The sequence below is a fragment of the Anoplopoma fimbria genome, chromosome 4, assembly GCF_027596085.1.
Source record: "Anoplopoma fimbria isolate UVic2021 breed Golden Eagle Sablefish chromosome 4, Afim_UVic_2022, whole genome shotgun sequence".
In the NCBI taxonomy this organism is placed as follows: Eukaryota; Metazoa; Chordata; class Actinopteri; order Perciformes; family Anoplopomatidae; genus Anoplopoma; species Anoplopoma fimbria.
Window position 1 is genome coordinate 22,618,039 of NC_072452.1, and position 20,447 is coordinate 22,638,485.

Below are 20,447 nucleotides of genomic sequence, written 5' to 3' on the forward strand. Positions count from 1 at the left end.
CTTAAGTCAATAGGGAACAGAGGGCTCCATTCAAAGCCGGGCTCCGCTCAGACTCCTGACAAGACATTCCAGAAAAGCGCTGTGCTCCATTTGGTCTGGTAATAATCTGCCCCTCCCTGCCCGCCACGCCAAAACATAAGATCTCTTTTTGAATATTGCCATTTGGAAAAAATGTTCCAGAAGAAAAAGGAACATTGAAACATGACATGCTTCTTCTGGGAGGGAGAGTCTTGTGTTTTCGTAGAGACCAGCCGTCTCATCACCATGGTGGTTCTGTGGCATCCTAATGTGAGTGCCAAGAGAGCTGGAGGGGGAATTCACCCAGCAGCCTGTGAGGAGGTCAGCCAACACTGGGAAGTAACCACATGTAAAGTGGTCAAGACAGTTACACTAACCGAATGTCAATAATTTCACGTATGTATGAAGTCATCTTGAGTAAGGAACCGAAATAGTTTTTACACTGTGGGCGAGAGGGGAGATTTAACAGTGACAACCAGACACTTAAAAAGTCAACGACCCACATGGCATTAGGATGCTGTAAGGCCTTTTCACAGCAGAACTAATGCATTCACTTTTATGGGAAGTTGAGATGATGACAAGTGCTTCCAAGTCAGTCTCACCTTGCTGGGCGATGGTTCAACCGCTGATGGCCGGGGCTGGAAGCAAGGCTTGGGCATCAGCAAAGGCACCGGTTTGGGCGACAGGGTTCGGTTGGACGGCGGCTCGGACGAGCGAGAGCGAATCTGAGGCCGCTGGGGAGGGGACTCTTTGGGAAACTCCTCGATTCGCGCCTCCAGTGTAGACGTGAACTTGGGAGCCGGGGCGGACTGCTGGCGCAGATACCTCATGGGCCCGTTGGGGTCCACGTCGAAGGGGTCTGGGGTCGTTGGGGAGGAGGACAGGGAGAGGGACATAGGGAAGGGAGAGCAGAGTAAGGAAGGATCAGCAGATATGCTGCGGTCCAGCAGCTTTGGCAACTGAAGGCGTTCCAGGACCGCGTCGCTGATGGAGAAGCGCTGGGCGTAACGCTGCAGGATGAGGGACGCCTCCTCTTGGGTTCTGGCTCTCCTGTACGCGTCCCGGAGGTCATCCTCACGACGCTCCCTGTTCAAGAGGAAAGGAGGTAGAGGAGGGATAAAAAGCGAATCAGCTGTGCAAAATGTGAAGCAACTGATATGACCCAGATTCATTTACATTAAATAAATGTTAACTTTGCTACTTTCGATTCTTAGTTGATATGAAAACTGTACAAACTACGAATTTAAATTTAACAAGACGTGATCAAAGATCATAATAGACCTTTTTTTTCTACCTCACTGAGCAGACCTGCTCTTCCTCTTTCATTTTTCCCCAATAGGAGACCTACTTAAATGAACTCCAGGGGGAGTCGCTGTCACCTTTGTGCTCACTAACAAGAATTAGAATAAAGACTAAAGCCTCTTCTCTAAGAAAGACCTAGTGTTCCATACTAGTATTGTTTTGTACTAACATATTTGTTGTTTTAGCTGAATAAAAATCAAACATCCTATTTGTGTGTATTTCACCTACTTCTCCTCCACTATCTCTCTGTAGGTCTTGATGCTTCTCCTCCTATGGGAGGTACAGGGGCCTCCAGTCATCAACTGCTCCATCATCTTCCTCTCCTCCTCTTTCTTGATCAGGTCCTGTGAGATACTCCTCCTCCGGTTTTTCCATCGGGCCAGGTCCTGACACACAAACAGAGTGGAAGAGTTTCAGTTCCAAGTGAAACGAGGCAAGAGTGCTTGGCTCTGCAGCGTTGTGAGACCTAAAAAACTGATTTTAGCTGTTTAACTGGGGCAAACATTACTGTGCTTTGGCCTGCAGGCACTAAAATTATTGCATATCAGTGATGAACTCATGACACATTGGAGACAAGAAATATGAATAGTTGAGACAAAAATAATCTCAAATCAGAAGGTACAAAAATATCTTAATCAAACATATATAAATAAATACACAAACAGGGAAATGTGAGACACTCACGTCCTGCCAGTGATCATCCTCTTCCTTCATCCTGTTGTACTGGTTGTGCATCAGCTCATGACGCACCTGACTGTGAGGCTGCAAGTTAGCCTCCTCCTCACCACGCATGTCGATCATACTCACACTTCTAAGAAGAGGAGGGGGAGATAGAGAGAGACAGACAGAGAATATGGATGATGACAAACACGCGCTGACATGTCATTTTCTAGAGTAGGACATGGTTTCGTTTTTTAGTTAGCCTGCTAGTGATTCTGTACATTTTTCGTGCATTGTGCCGTTAGTACACTTTGTTTGTATGTTGGCGACTTTATGTGTTTCATACAGTCATGTGGAAAACAGTAAAAACACTAAACTTTGAACCTAACCTTTTTCATAACTCAACAATGGCTGAAAAGGTGATATTTCACCCAAAATCTATGATTATACAGTGGTATAAAACACCTACGTTATCCAAAAGTTATATTGTGCCAATCCATCATTATTAGGAAAAAATAATAACCTGTAACCAATGGATCAGCACGGATACCAAAATAAGATGTGTCTTTTAAAGACCACATGAATGGAAAATTGTTCATCTTCAAAGGTAACCTCATGCTCAACATTTAGAACCAATACGACATTCAGAATTTAAAAAAAGTAGGTAATTCTTCCTTTTGAATAATCATGTCACATTCCAACATTTGTTTGAACAGGAAATGCATCACATTAAGGGTGTTAAGATGACATTTAATGAGACCTTTGAAAACATCAGGTGCAGGTGCAGGTGCTTATGGTTGTTAGTTTAAATCTGATGTGAGTGTATGAGATGCAACAACCAGTGTGGTCACATTGGTTCCACAGGTCTTTCTATTTGATCAGTCAGTAGTGTTAAAGCATCCATTCTTAGATTACAAACAAGACAAGTAAAGTGAAGCCTTTTGGTTAGGAGCATGCGTCTCTTCACAGACTTACAGCGGGTAAAACAAAGTCATGAGTGTTACAATAGCTGATGATTTATTATTCAAAATTTGATTGCCAACATACAATATTGGGTGGAACAAAGAAACTTGTAGCAGAAGAGTTGACTGACATGTTATTTCATTACAAGTTAGTGGGACGAGTCCGATGCTGAATAACTGCTCGTCTGATTCAAATCAAACAAAGCATCTTGAGTCATCTCCTGGTTATGAATCATCTCTGCTGCTTCACGAAAATTAGGGAATTGTGAGGGTGACTGAAATAGTTGCGTTATGTGAAACATGCAGCTAGAAGAAGCATTAAGATGATGTCGGAGCAGCACAGTTTGGTAAGTCCTCTCCACAGCCACGACTGCAGGCACTTTGAGTTAAGTTCCAGGGACATTGTTTGACAGCTCCAAAAAAAAAATATCCTCCTTGACAAGTCATTTAACTTATTTACAATTTTTATTTAAGTAATGCAAGTAGGAAAAACATGCTTAATTTAAGACATTTTTCTTTTCCCTTCAAAGAAAACTTCTTCCCTGGTAAGAGTATTGGGTATTGATGATCCATTTTTCTAAATTATTAAAGTGATTGATTCAATTGTTTTCTCCTCTGTGTTTATGACTTAACAGTTGAAAAAGTTTTTTGCAAGGATCATTTTTCAAATTTTATTTTCCGTGAAAAACGAAAACCTATTCCTCGTTTTTCGGCCTATTTAGAACATGAGCAAGTGCTGCACTTCGGCCTCTTGTGGCCAAAATAAATATTACAACAACAAACTTGTTCTATTTAAGAACTAAGAAAGATTATGCTTTTCACCAGAGACCAGAGGTTTTTTTGTCTCACTTTCCTCTCAGGGCTTCCGTTAAATCAAAAAAATAGAATCAAACATAAAGATAATAAAAACTGGCCCAAATATTCGCTCATGTGACCTTTGATCCAACAAAAACAACGCCTTTAACAGAGGAAGTTGTTGCCCATAACTTCAAGAAAGTTCTGCCAAAGGTGAAGTTAAATTACTTCAACCTTTGGCAGATTTTCCTACTTGCAAAAAGAAAAATCCAATTCAAAGACTCAATGAATGATTGAATGACTTATTGAGAGGTCTTTGTTATTTTAGTGCAAAGCAGTGCTGGCCCAGATAGCTGAGCCTCATGGTGGTAAAGGGACAACTTACTGCGGGTCATCTGACACACTATGTGTGCGGCTGAATCTACAGAAGGCAGAGAGCATGGAGAGAGAACACAATCACAAATGAATACGAGTACATTCAACAGAGAAACACGTCATTTACTCGTGTGAACATCGAAACACAGAGATGGAATATTTGATATCTAGTGAGTAACATACTGTGTTGTGATCACAGCTGACAATGAGTTGAGAATGGTTCATTAGTATTGGTTTACACAAGTGTGCCTGCTGGTTTTGAATCCATGTACAGATGTGTATGTCAGTTTCTGGGTTTACTGATGTTACTTAAACCGAGCACAAGGGGGCAGTCTTCTCCATAACACAGCCAGAGCAGAACAGAAGACAAGTTCACTGCATCACTGCAACCCAAAACTGTTACCATACAACAGATGCATATGGCAATGATCTTAGACTGCAGCTGACACTTAACTATTGAAAAAAAAAAGCTCATGCATCTGTCTGTGACCAATAGTTGTAGGTTTGGCCTCAACCTCAACCTGGGTCTTTTTTTTAATGGCGCTGCCTCTGTGATGTTCGAGGGGTGTGAGAGAACGTGTGGCCTGTGGTTTCTCGCCACAAGAGAACAAGGAGGCTAAATTAAGAGAAGCCTCGCTAGATGAAGACCAGATAGACTGCTTGGTTTGTTGTAGTAAAATGTTTGTAGGAAGATGGCAGGCTGTGATACAATGGGGCTTGCACTAAAGCCATTTAATTGGCATACACTGGAAGGTGTTTATGATTGATTGATTGGTAATGGTTGGACCAATTTATGCCTTCAAGAATGCCAAATAATTTTGGTTTGAATTGGATCAAATTTAATTCGGGGTCCATTGCCGTTATCCCCTAATTGGGTCTCCTGAAAGATCAAAGGATGCCATCTAAGGTCATGGGTAGTTCATCAAAAACCACATTCTCAAACGTTTCATTTGAGAACAGAGAAGTTTCCATGCATTCTCTTTACTACGACTACTGCTTTTTAGAAAGCAATATCAATTTGCATCGATGTGAATCATGCAATCTTCATCCAGATATGGAGCATTGCGGTCTGAAGTCGAGGTCGCATGCGGATATTGCGTTTAAAAAAAAGAAGATTGGATCCCTTGATTTTAAAGATGAATTGTGTAGTTTTAGTTCAACGTGGTGTAAGTTCATTAAATGTGTAGTAGTGTAGAGGCTGGAGGGGGCTCACGTTGCTGGAAGACACCAAGAGTTCCCTCCTTGCTGGTCGTCACTTTCACTCAGCGCCCTTCCCTTCCGTCGGCCTGTATCGGTTGTTGCTGTTGTAGCCGTTGCCATGGCAGTGGGTACAGGAAGGAAATTTGGGGGAGTCGGGGCTGTTACTTGTTTTGGAGAGGCCAGAATTTGGCGGGAACGATTCTCATCTCGCTCTACATCAGCGACTAATGGGACATCAGCCGCTCCCTTCCTCACTGCCGCTTCCTCCTCCTCCTGCTGCTGCTGCTGCTCCGTCACAGGTGGATGTTTCACGGAGGAGATGACGGGGTTTGTTGCGACCACGGGGGTCGCTGCAGCGTTTGCTGCTCGAGTCGTCGGATGGTGGAAGAGTTCCTCCGAGCACGAGCGAGCCGGAGTACTGCAGAAAGCAAAGCAAACTAAAACGAACTGCTGCCTGGTTATCATCCTGCTTCATCAGACAGCATTCCTCTGGAGGAGCTGAAATGGAGATTGTTTTGACGAGCTAAATCGGAAGAAAAAGTAGCATAGCATGGTCACAAAATCCCTTCAGAGCGGACTGGATGTGAAAACAAATAGGCAAAATTCGCTGAACCCTCAGTTGTCTGTCATCCTGTGATGAACAGCTACTTTCTGCAAGGCCTATTATTGGACTATAAATCCCCAGGATGCATTGCAGCGAGAGAGAGGCTGTGAAAAGGCCAGGCTCCAGTCCCAGCCTGCTCAGGGTCAGGGAAGGAAGAAAGCGTAATTTCCTTACATGCTGAGGGTGGGTCGCATGTTCATGTTCCCTGGGAGTGTGTTTTTGTGTTAACACCATACAGTACATTTGTGTGTGTACCTGCTGGTGGTATGCATGGGTTTGTATTTGAGTCAGTGTGCAGTTTTGTTCCTAGAACTTGACGGGAAAAGCTAATCAACAAAACATTGATGGGCGACTGCAAACAGTGATATGTTGATATTACACAACTGGTTTTAAAAGATTGAACTCCTGGCAAAACAAATAATGCACAAATTCCAGTCTTAGTTTTCTTCTTGAAAAATGCAAGCTGTTACCAACTAACGAAGCAGATATCAAAGCCTTTTAAAAACATCCTAGAAATCCCCCTTTTCCTTGGAACGCTTCTATACACAAGTCGGATTTCCTTTGAGAATTCTTTTCACTCCCTTGAAACACTGACAATCCAATTCATGCCATAATAAGATCTGTGCCAGAAAAAAAACTGGAAACTGGGGGTGTGACTCTAATAACTCTCCAACAGGACTGTGAATGAAGCGACTGCTGGACCAGGAAATAACACAAGATAGGGCCGGATTGTGAACAAACAACAGAGACCTAAACTGAATCTTCATGAGAGAAACATTGCAGTCACGCATCATAATGGACTTCGGCACTCTGAAATATACAACAGCATTTTGTCTTGTCAGCTCATTATCCTCGCCTTGTTAATCCGAAAACCAAGTTTAAAATGTGTGACCCCCCGGCTGGGCTGCTGGGTAAAGACCCTGCATTACAACACGGTGATCTCCGTGTTTCATTGAGCCCTGAACCTTTTGCTGACTCACTGTTATGTTGCTCTGGATAAGAACAGCATTGGAAAGGATGATCTGGTAATGGCTGTGCCAAAGAGGAAATGGGCTCAATGGAAATACCAGCTGTGAAAATTGAAACTATTGTACAACAAAGACACAGTCTTGATGGGAACTGAAATATGTGGATTAACTGGGACATTTTTTTTGGACGGATGTGCTGCATATTTGTGTAACTTTTCAGCGATTTGAGCGGCACAAATACAATTCCATTCATCTAGTGTGGTTGTGCAGGCAATGTAGGCATGCCCATAGTAACAAGTTGTGTTCTTTTCTTATTCGGGTGAACTGACCCCTTAACAAAACAAATTTTCTGCTGCAATGAGAACCTACAATGCTGACTCTTTAGCGCTGACACAGTGCTGTGGAGATACGTCTGACTCTGCAAGACTATGCTAGTAGCGGCTAATGTAGCTTCAAACCGCTAGCCTCGCAAAGAGATGAGAAACTGGCTACAAAAGTCTGGGTACCTCACGTTTTTTCTGCATTTTCCATCACTTGAGGCAATACAGCAGACCTCATGTAGCTCCCCTCTGAAGACGAAAAGTATTTTTACACCTTGTTTCAAATATGCAGTAACACTAGCCTGTTAACAGATTTTCATGTATGAAATCGGTGGAGTTCCCCTTTAAGGGCAGCATGTAAAGAAATAATCAAAACAATAATGACCAATTTACCAAATCTAAACAAATAATTCAAAATTCTACAAGGCAATCTATTATCTTTTAGATTAGGTTGAATTAGACAAAGCATAAATCAGAACTATGAATCACAACTGTGTCGATAACAAAAGGAATCGGGCGGCTTATTTGGGGTATTATGAAAAACATAAAATCAAGGTGAAGACCTTTTCTCAGAGGAGACCATCAGGTGAGTCACAGTCTCCTTGGGGGGCTCTGCATTGGGCTGTGGGGGGCTACGGGACAGAGGCTCACTGCTCCTCCTCACGCCCGCTGCATGGATCTCAAAGAAAGGTGTGGAAGCAGTCTGCTCCCCTTCCTCTTTGTCATCTTTTGTCTGGATCACCATCTGAATCTGTATCTGGGGTTCGAGGGGCGGAGTGTGGGACTCTGCAGGTGGGTCGTCTAAGCTAGGGACCTCATTTGGACTGTTACATCGACCAATCACACACACAGGAAAGGATGACGTAATGACATTAACAGCAATGACCACAACATGGTGGACACGAGACAGGGAAGACACAAAAACACGAGGCGAGAGGGAAAACACCATGACGTACGCAAAGGATGGAGATAAAAAAAACAGTAATGCATAATCAATAAATACACATATGTTTTGATGTAACACGATGGAGGAAGTTAACAACAGGGGAAATGAAAGACAGATTAACAGCACACATGGGTTATACACACAGGAAAAACTCTCTCACACGCAGTACACACTGCCCTAGAGTGTAAACACACTTGGGTAAGACTAACTAGATTGGAGATATTTGGCTTTTGATTTAATAGCTGTTGCTGCAAAAGATAAATAATGCTAAGTCCAAACCTCAAAACATTATCCTTCAAAAACTGCTTCCAGTCAGATCCCGACGCTCTCCGACACTACACACACACACACACACACACATAACTAACTCTGCACACACTGACATCTCAACATATCAAAGCACATTAAGGAATCCACCATGCCAGCAGAAATTCGAAACTTCTACAGTCAGAGCCGTGATGAAATTATGATCGCAGCGCCCTCGACATGCCAAACCAATAACTGCCATTAAGGCCATCAGACTTTAATCTGCCTCGTCTATGCAGCATATTTTTACACTTTTGCTTCAATCAGAGTCAGAGCCAATGAAAACACACATCTGGCTTCCATCAGTATCTCTCATATGTTCAGTACGGGGCAGAGAACGATAATCCACAGTTTAAACAATCTGCAATTTAACATAAGTGACATTTTATATTGCAAAATAATTAAACAGTGCAGAATTTACCAAACAAGATTCTGGTTGTTATTAGACATTTTGAATAATAAATAACACATAACTTATTTTTCCCAAATCTACAGGGATTCTGTAAATCTGAAAATGTCTTTCTTTTTCTAAAAATAACTTTTTCCAGAATAATAAATTCCATTGTGTCTAGACTTTCTCATGTTAAATTAAACTCATAAAACATGCAAGAAGAAGACTAGATCATCATTTAGTATTGCAGCACATTTCTGATCAAACTACAAACTCAAATTTGTGGAATTCTCTGCCAGAAACAAAGTAGTTTTAAACAGCAATAACTAGTTTTAAAAGGTTTTAAATGCAGCAAATCCATTTCAAGGTCATGGTTGTAAAACCTGTAGCCAAATGACCAGTTTAGAATACAATTGTGACCTTCACCAGCAGAATCCAGGACCACCCACCTTGTATAACATTACTATTCACAGTTTCTTTAGACAAATACAAAAATATACCTAGAATATTTAAAGCTCCTACGTGAAATGTCGTATTGCAGAAGTATTGTTTCATGAAAAGTGGTTGTAAAATGTTTCAGTCACAGATTTAAGACATCATTAAATCATAGTATTAAGATGCACAGAACACAATTTCATTTGAAGAGTGGGCTATACATTTGCCTTAATAACAATACCATGTTTACTTGATTAAAACCTAAAATTCTCACATTAAAACTCTGCTTGTGATTCTTCCCTTCTAATAACTACACCAGTTAGACTCACCTGAAAGGTCTGTCTCCCGCTACAGGTGATGTAGCAGTGCTCCAACTCTTGCGTGCTCCCTCCTCTTTATCGTTCTTCTTCTTGCGTAGTGGCGTGGGCACGTAGCCGCTCTGGTTGCTCCTGTTGGGCAGGTACTGGTTGAAGGGCATGGCGGTCCGTGGCTCGCTGACGGACGTCCGCCGTGCCGACATGTCATCCTTACGGACGTCTGGCATCTTCCTGTGGGGGGACCGTCGGACTCGGAGTCACTGCCGCGGCCTGTTGAGTGGAGCAGAATGATTGCAGAGGCATTTTTAAAAATAATATGTTGTAAAAAGACGATACAATATAAATAAACTGAGCAGAAAACATTTCTAATCTCTGAAAAAGAATATCCCTTCAATTTCCCCATAGCCGTTACGTCATGTATGCTTACATAACATTAAAGTGCTGTTCTAGTGTAATTATATGCAGTGCATTCCAGTCACTGAACATAAATCAACCCATAGCAGGTTGCCTGTTTTTATGAAACAAAGCAAGTAACATAAATCATCATGAAACGTGTATTGTGCAGCTCCTGCAGTCTAAATTCTAGCCTACAGTTCGGAAGAATTCACTTAGGATGCCGCACTGTCTGTCTGTGTCCCATTTGAAAAACCTATTTAGCTCTTTAATGTCAGTGACAACACCTGGTGCTGCAGAAGGGCATCGCTCAGGGACTTTCCACGCTGGACGTCTTAAATTCCTTCGCAAGATGTTGGTGTGCGCTCCACAAGGAAAAGAGTGATGAGGATGAAGCCCACTGATGTGCTTTTACCGGCATTCCAGGAATTCCATCTTCATTAAGTTGTTTTTTTGCTAATGCTAACCCTAATTCAACATTTGGAGGGCTGCAGGTAATGGATACCTGCAGCCCTGACATACCCAAGGTCTCTCAAAATTCCTCTCCAAGATGTTCAGCACATGTGCTACTGGAATTCGCCTCCCTTTGGATGCAAGCATACTCAATCTATGACCTCTGAATTTATGACTGAATGTATACGTTTTCCAAGTATAAACTCACAGTTTTTTAACCAGATCTAAAGCGTAAAATCTTCCCCCAGTGCTGAACTGGTACAAGTGGATGCAGCTGCGGTGCTCAGTGGAAACAAATGTCACATTTTGCACTTGTGAAAAACCTCCATTTCTATCAATAGACTTCTTTGTTTTTATGTGGTCTAAAAGATTGACAGATCGAGGTCCAAAAGAGGCCTGGAGGTATCTGCACTTCCAACAATGAGTGGTTCAATTATAACTCTTCTTAGCTCATCAATTGGAAACATGAGTGACTCTACCATCCGAGCCTATCCATCCTTAAGGAGCAACACATGTCTTTACGGGGTGATCTGCTGTCTCTGCACATCTGGAAACACTGAAGCTTGAGGGAGTGTTTATCATGGGTCAGTGCCATACTGTACCAGAGCTTTACAGGAACATATTTACATCAATAACCATCATCATGCAGTAATACCACAAGAGATGGAAAAGCCATGATGTCCAGTTCAATATGCATTACAGTAACTGGGAAGCAGAAACAGAATAACAATGAAGAGTGATCGTGATTCCCTCAGCATTTCTAGTAGTATTAAAGTTAAAAAAATGATGACACTTTCTGGGATTGTATTCATGCTTTTTCCAATTTGTCCCATTATATGACAGGGATCTTTCTAGGCAGACTGAACAGCAAAAGTCTAGAAGGATTTTTGAATACTGACCAAATGAAAAAGTGTCCAGTCTAATTCAACGGTGAAGTTCGGTTCTGATATCTACTTCTAGTCAGGATCTGTTTCCTGGATATTTGGATTTGTCAAGCTAAGATGCTAACAAATCCTTTAGTGTAACTTTTAGCTTATTATTGGTAAAGAAAAATGTGGAAAGCATGTAGGAAACATCTTTCTCACTTTAAGAAATCAATGACTGTCACTTTCCCCAATTTAAAATGAAAAACATCACCAGTGGCAGATCAGAGCAGCTGTAGATAATTAATGTTAATTCTCTATCAACAAAAATGAAGCCTTGGGACACCGTCTGGTTAATGTGCTCTCTACGACGCCTTCAGCAAGACAAACAGAGTATTTACTTCTCTTTAGAGAGATCATCCGCAGAATAATGAAGTTAAACTTAGAATATCATATCAACATCTGGTAAAATTAAAAGGTAAAGTAAACAAATAAAGTGTAAACTTAAGTAGGAATCATCTCATGCCAGTTTCTGATTTTAGTTAAAAGTTGTAGACATTAGACTATGACCAAAATATGTAGTGTGTCTTCCTTCTCAGTAGACATAAAAAATACAGATCTTTGACTATTATTTACTCACAACTTCTTATCTCTTATTTGGAAATGTTGAAAGCTCACAAAATCGGACACAACATGGCATTAGAAAGATTCAAATTCTATACAAAATCAACACCGGATTTGATAACATGCAATCAAGCAACCCAACTTTTGTCAGACGTGTCATCATTTGTAGAAGTAGCACGGAAGACAACAAGACAACGCAACGGAAAGAAATGCCAACAGACAGCTTGTTCAATTCGCTTTAAACTTCAAGCAACTCAAATCAAAAGTTATGCAATGTTTCTTCATTATCATTCTGGTTCTGTGCATTTTCAACCTTGCTGTCAACTCACATTGAGAAGTGATCATGTCAGATATGAGAAGTATGGGCATGAAGGTACGGGACGTGAGAGCAGTAGCATGAAAACATTTTACAGACTGGATACCTGGTTCTTAAGAAAACCTGTGCGATGGGCAATTTATTATAAAAAAATTAAAAGAAAATTGGTCTTAATTATATCACTCAGTTTTTGATTTCAAACAGCCTTTGACTAGCAATGGGTGTTGTCTTGCAAAAATAGAAAGAGAGGAAGGCAGGCTTTTCTACAGGAGCACCAGAGGGCACAACGGGTCTCATTTATCAACACTGTATCAATCCACTAAACAAAAGAGGGTTCTGCAATATTGCATCTCTTTCAGAAATTGAATTGACTTCACCCCTCATTACTATCCGGATGAAGTCAGTTTACGGAGCTGAGCGGTGAAAGGGCTTTGTCTCAAAAGGTCAGGGCAGGGGAAACCTGGCTGAGTGGACTTTGTGTGCATGTGCATAAATAGATGCTCTCGTTCTGGGTGTACTCTAAGCTCCCTGTGATTGGGTGATACATGAACATTGTTATCCTATTCTTACTGCTCTGGTTTATTCCCCCTGGGTCTGATCTGGACACTGATAGTATGTTACCCTCAATAACAGCAAGGGCTTTCCGATATGTTGCTTTTGGTCTTGGCTTATTAACCTTGTTGATCACAATCAACATTTCTGTCTTTGAAGGTACAGAAAGCTGGCAAAGAGATTTTTGAACCGGTCCCTTGACCTCTCACCTCAAGATATGTGAATGAAAATAATAATCCCATGCAGTCTGGGGCAAAAAGCATGCAGTTGTTTGCATTCAATCTAAATGTGTTATTTTCACCTATTCTAAATAGGGTATATTTTAATATTTCTTGAGTCCCTTAACTGTCTTGCATGAATTGGAAGCTGAGACTCTTGTAGATCCAGTGAGTCCATTTGTATTTGATGTGTGATGATGCTAAGAAGAAGCCAATTCATATTTTGAGACAACTTCTTGAAACCTGACCACAACCAACCAACCACAAACTAGAGAACTAGGTCATTTAAATGATGTATGGCTTTCCTAGGCATATTCACAATAAGGGAGTTTCTGAGCAGTTTCCATAACAGAAGGGCTCGACATCAAAAAGCTGAAAATGCAGTTCTTGCTGAAATCTCTAAATGTCAAAATATTTTGATGGTGTTCCTCAAGGTCTTGGCGCCTTAATGTGGTATTTTTGATACATTTAAATCAATTTATTGTTTAATAACAGTCACTGAAAAAATGTGCTGTCATTCAGTTTTCAGCCCGATTTTTAATGCCCACTCTTTTTAAAAATCGGGCTGATTTTGCAACAGAGTGACTCATCAGCTGTGGGTTACCCGTGTTAGTGGCTTGTGGCAGCTTTGCATTCTGGTCTATTGAGAAGAAAACTTTGTCTCTTACTACAGCGATGGATTTCTCCTGATTGTTCAACATCATTCAAAAATGTGACTCTTAATTGGCGGTCGTTTTGGATGTTCTGGATATCACAATCTTAGGTATGCCACTGATGTAAAGCTCTCATTTTTCTCTGTTTTCTAAAGCTATGTCCTTGCTGTGTTTTCAACAGTAGATGTTTACGGTGGATTATTCCCTCTTATTTCTGTGAAGCAAACAATAACATCCAGCGAGGTTTTTAGTTAGTTTGACGGTTGGTGACAGCAGCTAAGTCTTTGGAGACGGCAGTTTCCTTTGTACTTCCCTCAAAACAAAAACACAGTCAGACAGGATGCTCGGCCGCGCTCTGCGTTTTCCCACACTCAGTTCTGAGATGAAACGAACATTAAGCTTTGTGACGACTTCTGTAATCTTTTATAGGCTGTCATTAAAATTTTAAACAGGGTCAAAGTCAAATAAAGTGGAGCAATGAACAGCTTTCAATGACGACATATGGTCGACTTGGCATTTTAAAGTACTTAAATGGAGCCAAACTCTATATTTAACACCATTTTTGACTTCAGCACAAAACGATAAAACAAATTGGCAACTGTTGTTGCAGTTCATGCGTGTCTTGGAAAAACCAACACTAGGTTTAATTGTCATGCTACCATTTTGGATGCAATAAATTACATACGCCAACATGTCGTTATCTAAAATAAAAAGCCTATTAAACAAAGAAATATATAAAGATTACAAACATGTAGTCATCTTTCTGTTCTGTTTTAGTGATTCTTTACTGTTCCATCCAATAGTGTAGCTTTGTGTGTCTTAGCAGAGACTAAAACTAAATCCTAAATGAGGTTCAACAACCTAAAAAAAACACTGAAACTTGGGAGGAAAAACTAGAAAAGAAGGTGAAGGAGGAAGTGAGAAATACCAAACTGTACCTCATAAAACCTTTATGGAAAGTAGTAGTAGTATTACCTGCCGGTTTCTAGGCACATGGGCTTTTCCCTGACAACTGTCATTCAAATAAACTGAAATCGTGGGTTAAAGGAAGGTGAAATCAATCATACTTTAATTTCTTTGCATAGTACTTGGAATCAAAATACATGTTTTAGCAAAACTCTGCAGAGCTTCTAACCGTCAAGATATTTAAACTGAGGAATGTTGCTAACTATAAAGCTTCATTATTTGGAATATGAGGATGTATTATCACGTGGAAGTGCGTCCTTTGTTCTCAAACCCAAAGCTGGAAGATCAGTCAAGTGTCAGATCAAAACCCACAAAGAGCCAGCAGTCATACAAACACACCTCTTTCTCTCCATTGTATTCCTGCATCAGGATGATTCATCTCTTCTTCTCTCTCTCTAATGCTACCACTCAACTCATTCCACACTTCAAGAGAATTATCAAACAACTGTAGTCCAGGACAACAGGCTCAAACACTCAGCACAGAGACACTTTTGTGTAGATGTCAATGGCAGAGCTGGAGGTGTGTCAGAAACACTATGAGACTACAAGGCTGGACATGCATGATGGCTGAGGCTTCCATTCATTCATTCACATGCAAACTGTGAATAAACAGATAAAACCGTAATGATGGAGAAATAGATACAAATACAGAAATACTGCAGCATGCACCTTTTTTTAGGGGTAATCATTCTGGAATAAATATTTTATATTAGAAGTATAGATTATTTGATGCGTTGCAAAGAGAAGATTTTGTGGAAAATAATATCCACAAAGTAAATAAATAAATCTTCATATCAATATGTCCATTCACAACTACTAACATTTATCTGACGCTCTTAAACAGCTACCACTGACATGCATGGTTCAGTCTCAAAGTGTTCAAACAATAGCCTAGATTGTCCATATTTTATTCCTCTCAAACACACAGAACGAATGTGTCAACAGCAAATTATTTTAATATAAAATCAAACCCATTTGCGTGCAGCTTTCTTGCAACTTTTATCAAATAAATCATAGTTTCTGAGGGTTCACATGAGGACAAATAAATCAAATATCTCTGTTTTTATTGTAAAGCACTTTGTAACTTTGTTTTTGAAAGGTGCTAAAATAATCAAAGTTATTATAACAACCTTCTGTTTTATGTCACCTGACACTGGATGTCATGTTTGGGGAGTTTGTGTTAACATAACATAACTGAAATGTGTTTGAGACAAAAACAGATGTGACGGCAATTGTTATTGTAGCTAGGCTTCTGCAGGTTGTTTTTTTTAACTTGCAGATTGACATCAGATTTGGGAGAAGTGATAGAGACACGCAGAGGATGTACATGAGCCTTCCTTTTCAGAAAAGAATGTGGAGACTTGTGATGAGCATGTTAGCGGTCTCCTTTTAATATTTATATTAATTAATTATGAATAAAATGATAATTAGTATTACTCAAAATATGCCCAGAACAAAAACAGCAGCTTCTGTACCGTAACTAAACTAAAACAATGACCATAGCTTGGCTTCAAAACAGACATTGCAATGAGATCATTCACTTTAAATAACATACATTTTAAATACTGGGCGTTGTTCTGCAAAAACAGGGGGAACAACAGGCTTTATTACAGTAGCACTACAACAACAATGGACCTCATTTATCTATATACTATTTCAGAACAACGCAATCGACACAAACAAAACAGACAGTCCTGAATTACTTCCCTTTCACAACATATAGTTTGTGGTTTTGCTAAAATGACACAAAGGCTATTCAACAGATATTCGAACCACAAGATCACACCTTCTGAATCAATACTAAGTTGTGTAATCTATGTGAATATGACTGTAAAGAGTGGTCTATTTCTTACCATCACTGCTGCCGCGGGTGACCAGGACGTCGGGCGACGGGGTCTGTCGTGAGCGTGAGCCGAAGGAGTCCAGACTGTCGAAGGAGTCCTCTCGGCCGTGGCGTGGCGGGGAGAGAGAGTCGCTGCGCTCGGAGTCCCAGCAGTCGATGTAGCCACTGTCCCGGATGCTGCGTTGAGGGCTCTCTGCCTCCTCCGCCTCCTGAACATTTAGAAAGAAATGCCCAGCTTATATTAAATGTATAAGTTAGCCTAAAGTTTGTGTATACGAAATAAGAAAGATGCATAACATTCCGTTACATTTTTTACCTGGTCAAACAACTTCTGAAGAATTTGTTTGCGTTCTGTCTCTTACAAACATCTCGCTGCAACCTTATCCAGCCTTCATGCTTTTGGTCCTTCTTCCTCTCTGCACTTTATCATCTTTTCTTCTGCTCAAATCGCTCTCAGTCTCTCTTTACCTCAGTGACCCCTCCCTCCGTCTGTCTACAGTTGAAACATTTCTATGCAGCTAATGGAAGGTGGGGAAAGGCCTTTCCTGTCTACCAGAAGACTTCCTGTTCCTGACCCCGGGACCGTCTGTTATAAAACTCACAAACTTCTGACAGTCTCAAGATCTGTCTGCCACATAATTTCTGTCTCACTTATTTCTTTGTCTGACATACATTCTACTTTATTTGATGAGGCAGCAGTGACATTGTGCAGTAGAATGTGTTGGTCAAATACGTAGATGGGTGTAAACATTTTGTCGTCAAATTGATCTTCTTGCCTAAACCTAGAACATAGAGATTGTATTTAGAGCTAAAAGGGTTTGTTCAAATTACTCTTCTCTGAAAAAAAAGCAAAAGCAAATCTGGCAAGAAACCAGACTTCTAATCTACTGCTAATGATATAAATTATATATTGTATATATATTATCTGATTTTGATGAATGATAAAATGCATGCTTGCCAGCGCTTTTGATTTCCCTCCCCCTCTCCTTGCTGCTGGAGTTTCAATTTCGCTGATTACCGGCTCCCCAAATAATCAAATATTGAAAAAAAAGCCCATCCACTATATTTAATCAAAATATCCCACTGTCACGGCTGCTTGTGTTTGTGGTTTCAATATCAAGTAGGCTACTTATTACACATATTTGTCAGTTGTGTGGACAGGGATTGAGTGTGATGAGCAAACAAAAATACACAGACACACAGACAGATATTAGCTCTATAGAAAAGAGCAGATGAGCAGAATTGCCTGTTGACTGGAGCTGAGTAATGTTTATATGCTTCTTGACATATCTGGGCATAAGAGAGGGATATCTCAAAAGTTTCCGTTTCATAAGCATTAGAAGTGAACTGTTAACTGCCCATTCAATTTTTAACATATGCACCTGATGTGTTTTACTTGATTTTCAAATCCCATGATATTATTAATCTCTCTTTTGTTTCATAAAAATGTGGCTTTGTTTTGGTCAGAGGCAACGTGTGAACATCTGGGAAAGTTATTCTTCTGATTTGGCAGAGATTAGTCAGTTTATTAGAACAGAAAAGGGACATCACACTGTGGAATAAATCGCATTGGGGTGACATCATGGTTACGAGTGGTTGTTTTTGTGTGCCTGTATGCGTGTCTTGAGGGCTTGCTAATGCTAACTGTTCTTTGTCTCTTTGGGTCGGTGAAGGGGTGGAACCAGAGGGAGATGATTGACACAAGAACCCAGTTTATCCGAGGTCAACCCTGGATTTTGGGTGGGGGCAGTTAAACAATGTCTGAGATAATTTCTGAGAAGTCTGTGTACATTTACAAAAAAAGCACTTATTCAGTGCATCCCATAATGAGTGGACCAGTATAATGTGTGTTTTGACAGTACATTTGGTTGCTGCAGAGGAAAAGGACAGCTTCTCTCTACCCCTTATACCAGCTGTGGTTGCTGGGATATTTCTAATACAACAGCAGCTGAGTAAACTGTCCCTGTGCTTTAGATTTAGATTCTTATGATAGTTCTAGACCTAGACATTACTAAACAGGACGGAGCAAACCTTTCGCATCTGTGACAGCAGGCCCTCAAACTCTTTCAGGTCCAGCGTGGGACCGTTGTAGGAGGTACAGCCGTTGGCAGCACGACCCAACCAGTAGATGGTGATTAGAACCTAAAGAGGAAAGAATAAATACAATCAGACACCATGACGAGATGACACTTGATATGGTTCTTTTTTTCCAATCAGAGTAAGGTTTAATTTGCTTGTCAATATATTCACTGTACCTTCTTGCACAGATTCATTAAAAATAATTATCAATAAAAGATAATAACACATGCTGATGTCATCATATTCACGAAACGCTAAGAGAGGGAGAGCTGTTTAGGCTAAACAACAGAAACACAGGTCATTCAGGGATCCTGAGTGCAATCATGAATTCAAAGTTCCTCACTGCAGTCAAGAGTCTTCATAACAACTCTGACAAAACAAAACATGTAATCTAAGGTACAATGAGCCAATTTGTTTCAAGCCTGAGTTAGCTACTCCAAACCGACGCTTGCCACGAAATGAGTGAAATTGCATAACTGTGACTGTTAGTTTTCTGAAGAAAGTTGTGCAATTCAAATCAAATAAAGACAAGTAAGGAAAGTGAAAAGTGCATGAAGCAAACACTAGAAATCATTCTCCAATTTGTTCATTTCTGTTTTCTCTGCACAAACGCAATACGAAGCCAATGCCTCCTGCACAAACACGACAAGACCGAGCCATTGTTCTGACCCTGAAACCAGTCACAGGCACTTCTCCTGCTAAAATACAGCATCTCTTTAGGGGTCACAGTGATTTATATGTGCCTGTTAGATAGCTTAGCCTTGAGTGCATAAATAACCAGGTCAATCTCATCTCCTTTCAACACAGTAACCCTGTAAAATCCGAAGCTGAAGGAGGATGCACACCTGCTTCTTGCTTCTAACTTCCTGGGTTAATGCTGAATGTGACCGAGGAAGTGAAGCTTACAGAATTCAGAGTAACTCCCTTCGGAGTCAGCTAGATGTCTAAAATGCAGAATGTACAGATTGTCCGGAGCCGCCGGGAGATCACACAGAGCTGCACCTTTCGCACTGTTGGCCAAGTCTTCCCAGCTATATTTACTGTGTCCATGTCAACCGGACCTCTGCAGGGATGGCTTTGATAAGAAAGCTCAGCATGGCTTAATGTGTTTATTTCAGTCATACTGTCAGTGTAAACACCCGCTGTCGCCGTTCAAACACACACTTGGAGGAAGAGTAAAGGACCTGGCCTGCTGTTAAGAAGCACAAAGTCTATTCTGTGTGTTATTGTGCCGATTCCTGGATGGAAATTCATATTTTCGGCTCAAAGTAGAGAATCTGCCTTTCTAAGATGAAACTCTCACCCAGTTATGGCATTTGTCTTTATATATTTAAGATGCACAGAATATTTAATCTTGCTTCCTCACAAAATGCCACTAATCTACAACTACTAGTGCAAAAGCAAGACTGCAACCACTGTGGTAAGGCTTCATTAACTGCACACTTTAGCACCCTGAGCAGTGCAGTGTATTGCTTCTGTGTCACCAATATAATGCTAATATCCGTGCAAGCTCCCACTGGAAGTGGGTCAGCACCAAATGCGTTTCAGTTGCTTGCTAGTGTGCTTTAAATCCATATTGATCCCAACTGCACAAACTAAATCGGAGAACATTCCAAAATTGTAGCTTACATGATTCAGACACGCTGCACTAAACCTACAACAAACGACTACACAAAAAGAAACGAAACTTGGACACGAGCACCACAGGCTACAGTAGTTCAGTGGAGTTTTGACTGACAGAAATGTAAACAACGGGCCTGACAGTAAAGCGTCACACTTGCTTGGCCTCTTTAGTTTCAGTCTGATCTGACGGGTGTGGAAAGACCTGTCAAAGAGGTTCCATTGAAAAACGACAACCATCTCTTTGTTTCGTGTTAAGTGTCGCACA

The 20,447-nt window shown here is 40.7% G+C and overlaps 1 protein-coding gene across 1 annotated transcript in view; it reads right to left on the reverse strand.

Moving 5' to 3' along the window:
- Positions 1-20,447, reverse strand: part of LOC129089969 (LIM and calponin homology domains-containing protein 1-like) — an 80,556-nt gene that overhangs the window by 11,249 nt on the left and 48,860 nt on the right. Inside the window, 9 exon segments of the mRNA XM_054597411.1 lie at positions 621-1,104; positions 1,549-1,706; positions 2,005-2,131; positions 4,123-4,158; positions 5,326-5,730; positions 9,612-9,840; positions 9,843-9,869; positions 16,491-16,689; positions 18,512-18,622. Of these exon segments, the coding sequence (XP_054453386.1) occupies positions 621-1,104; positions 1,549-1,706; positions 2,005-2,131; positions 4,123-4,158; positions 5,326-5,730; positions 9,612-9,840; positions 9,843-9,869; positions 16,491-16,689; positions 18,512-18,622 (1,776 nt within the window).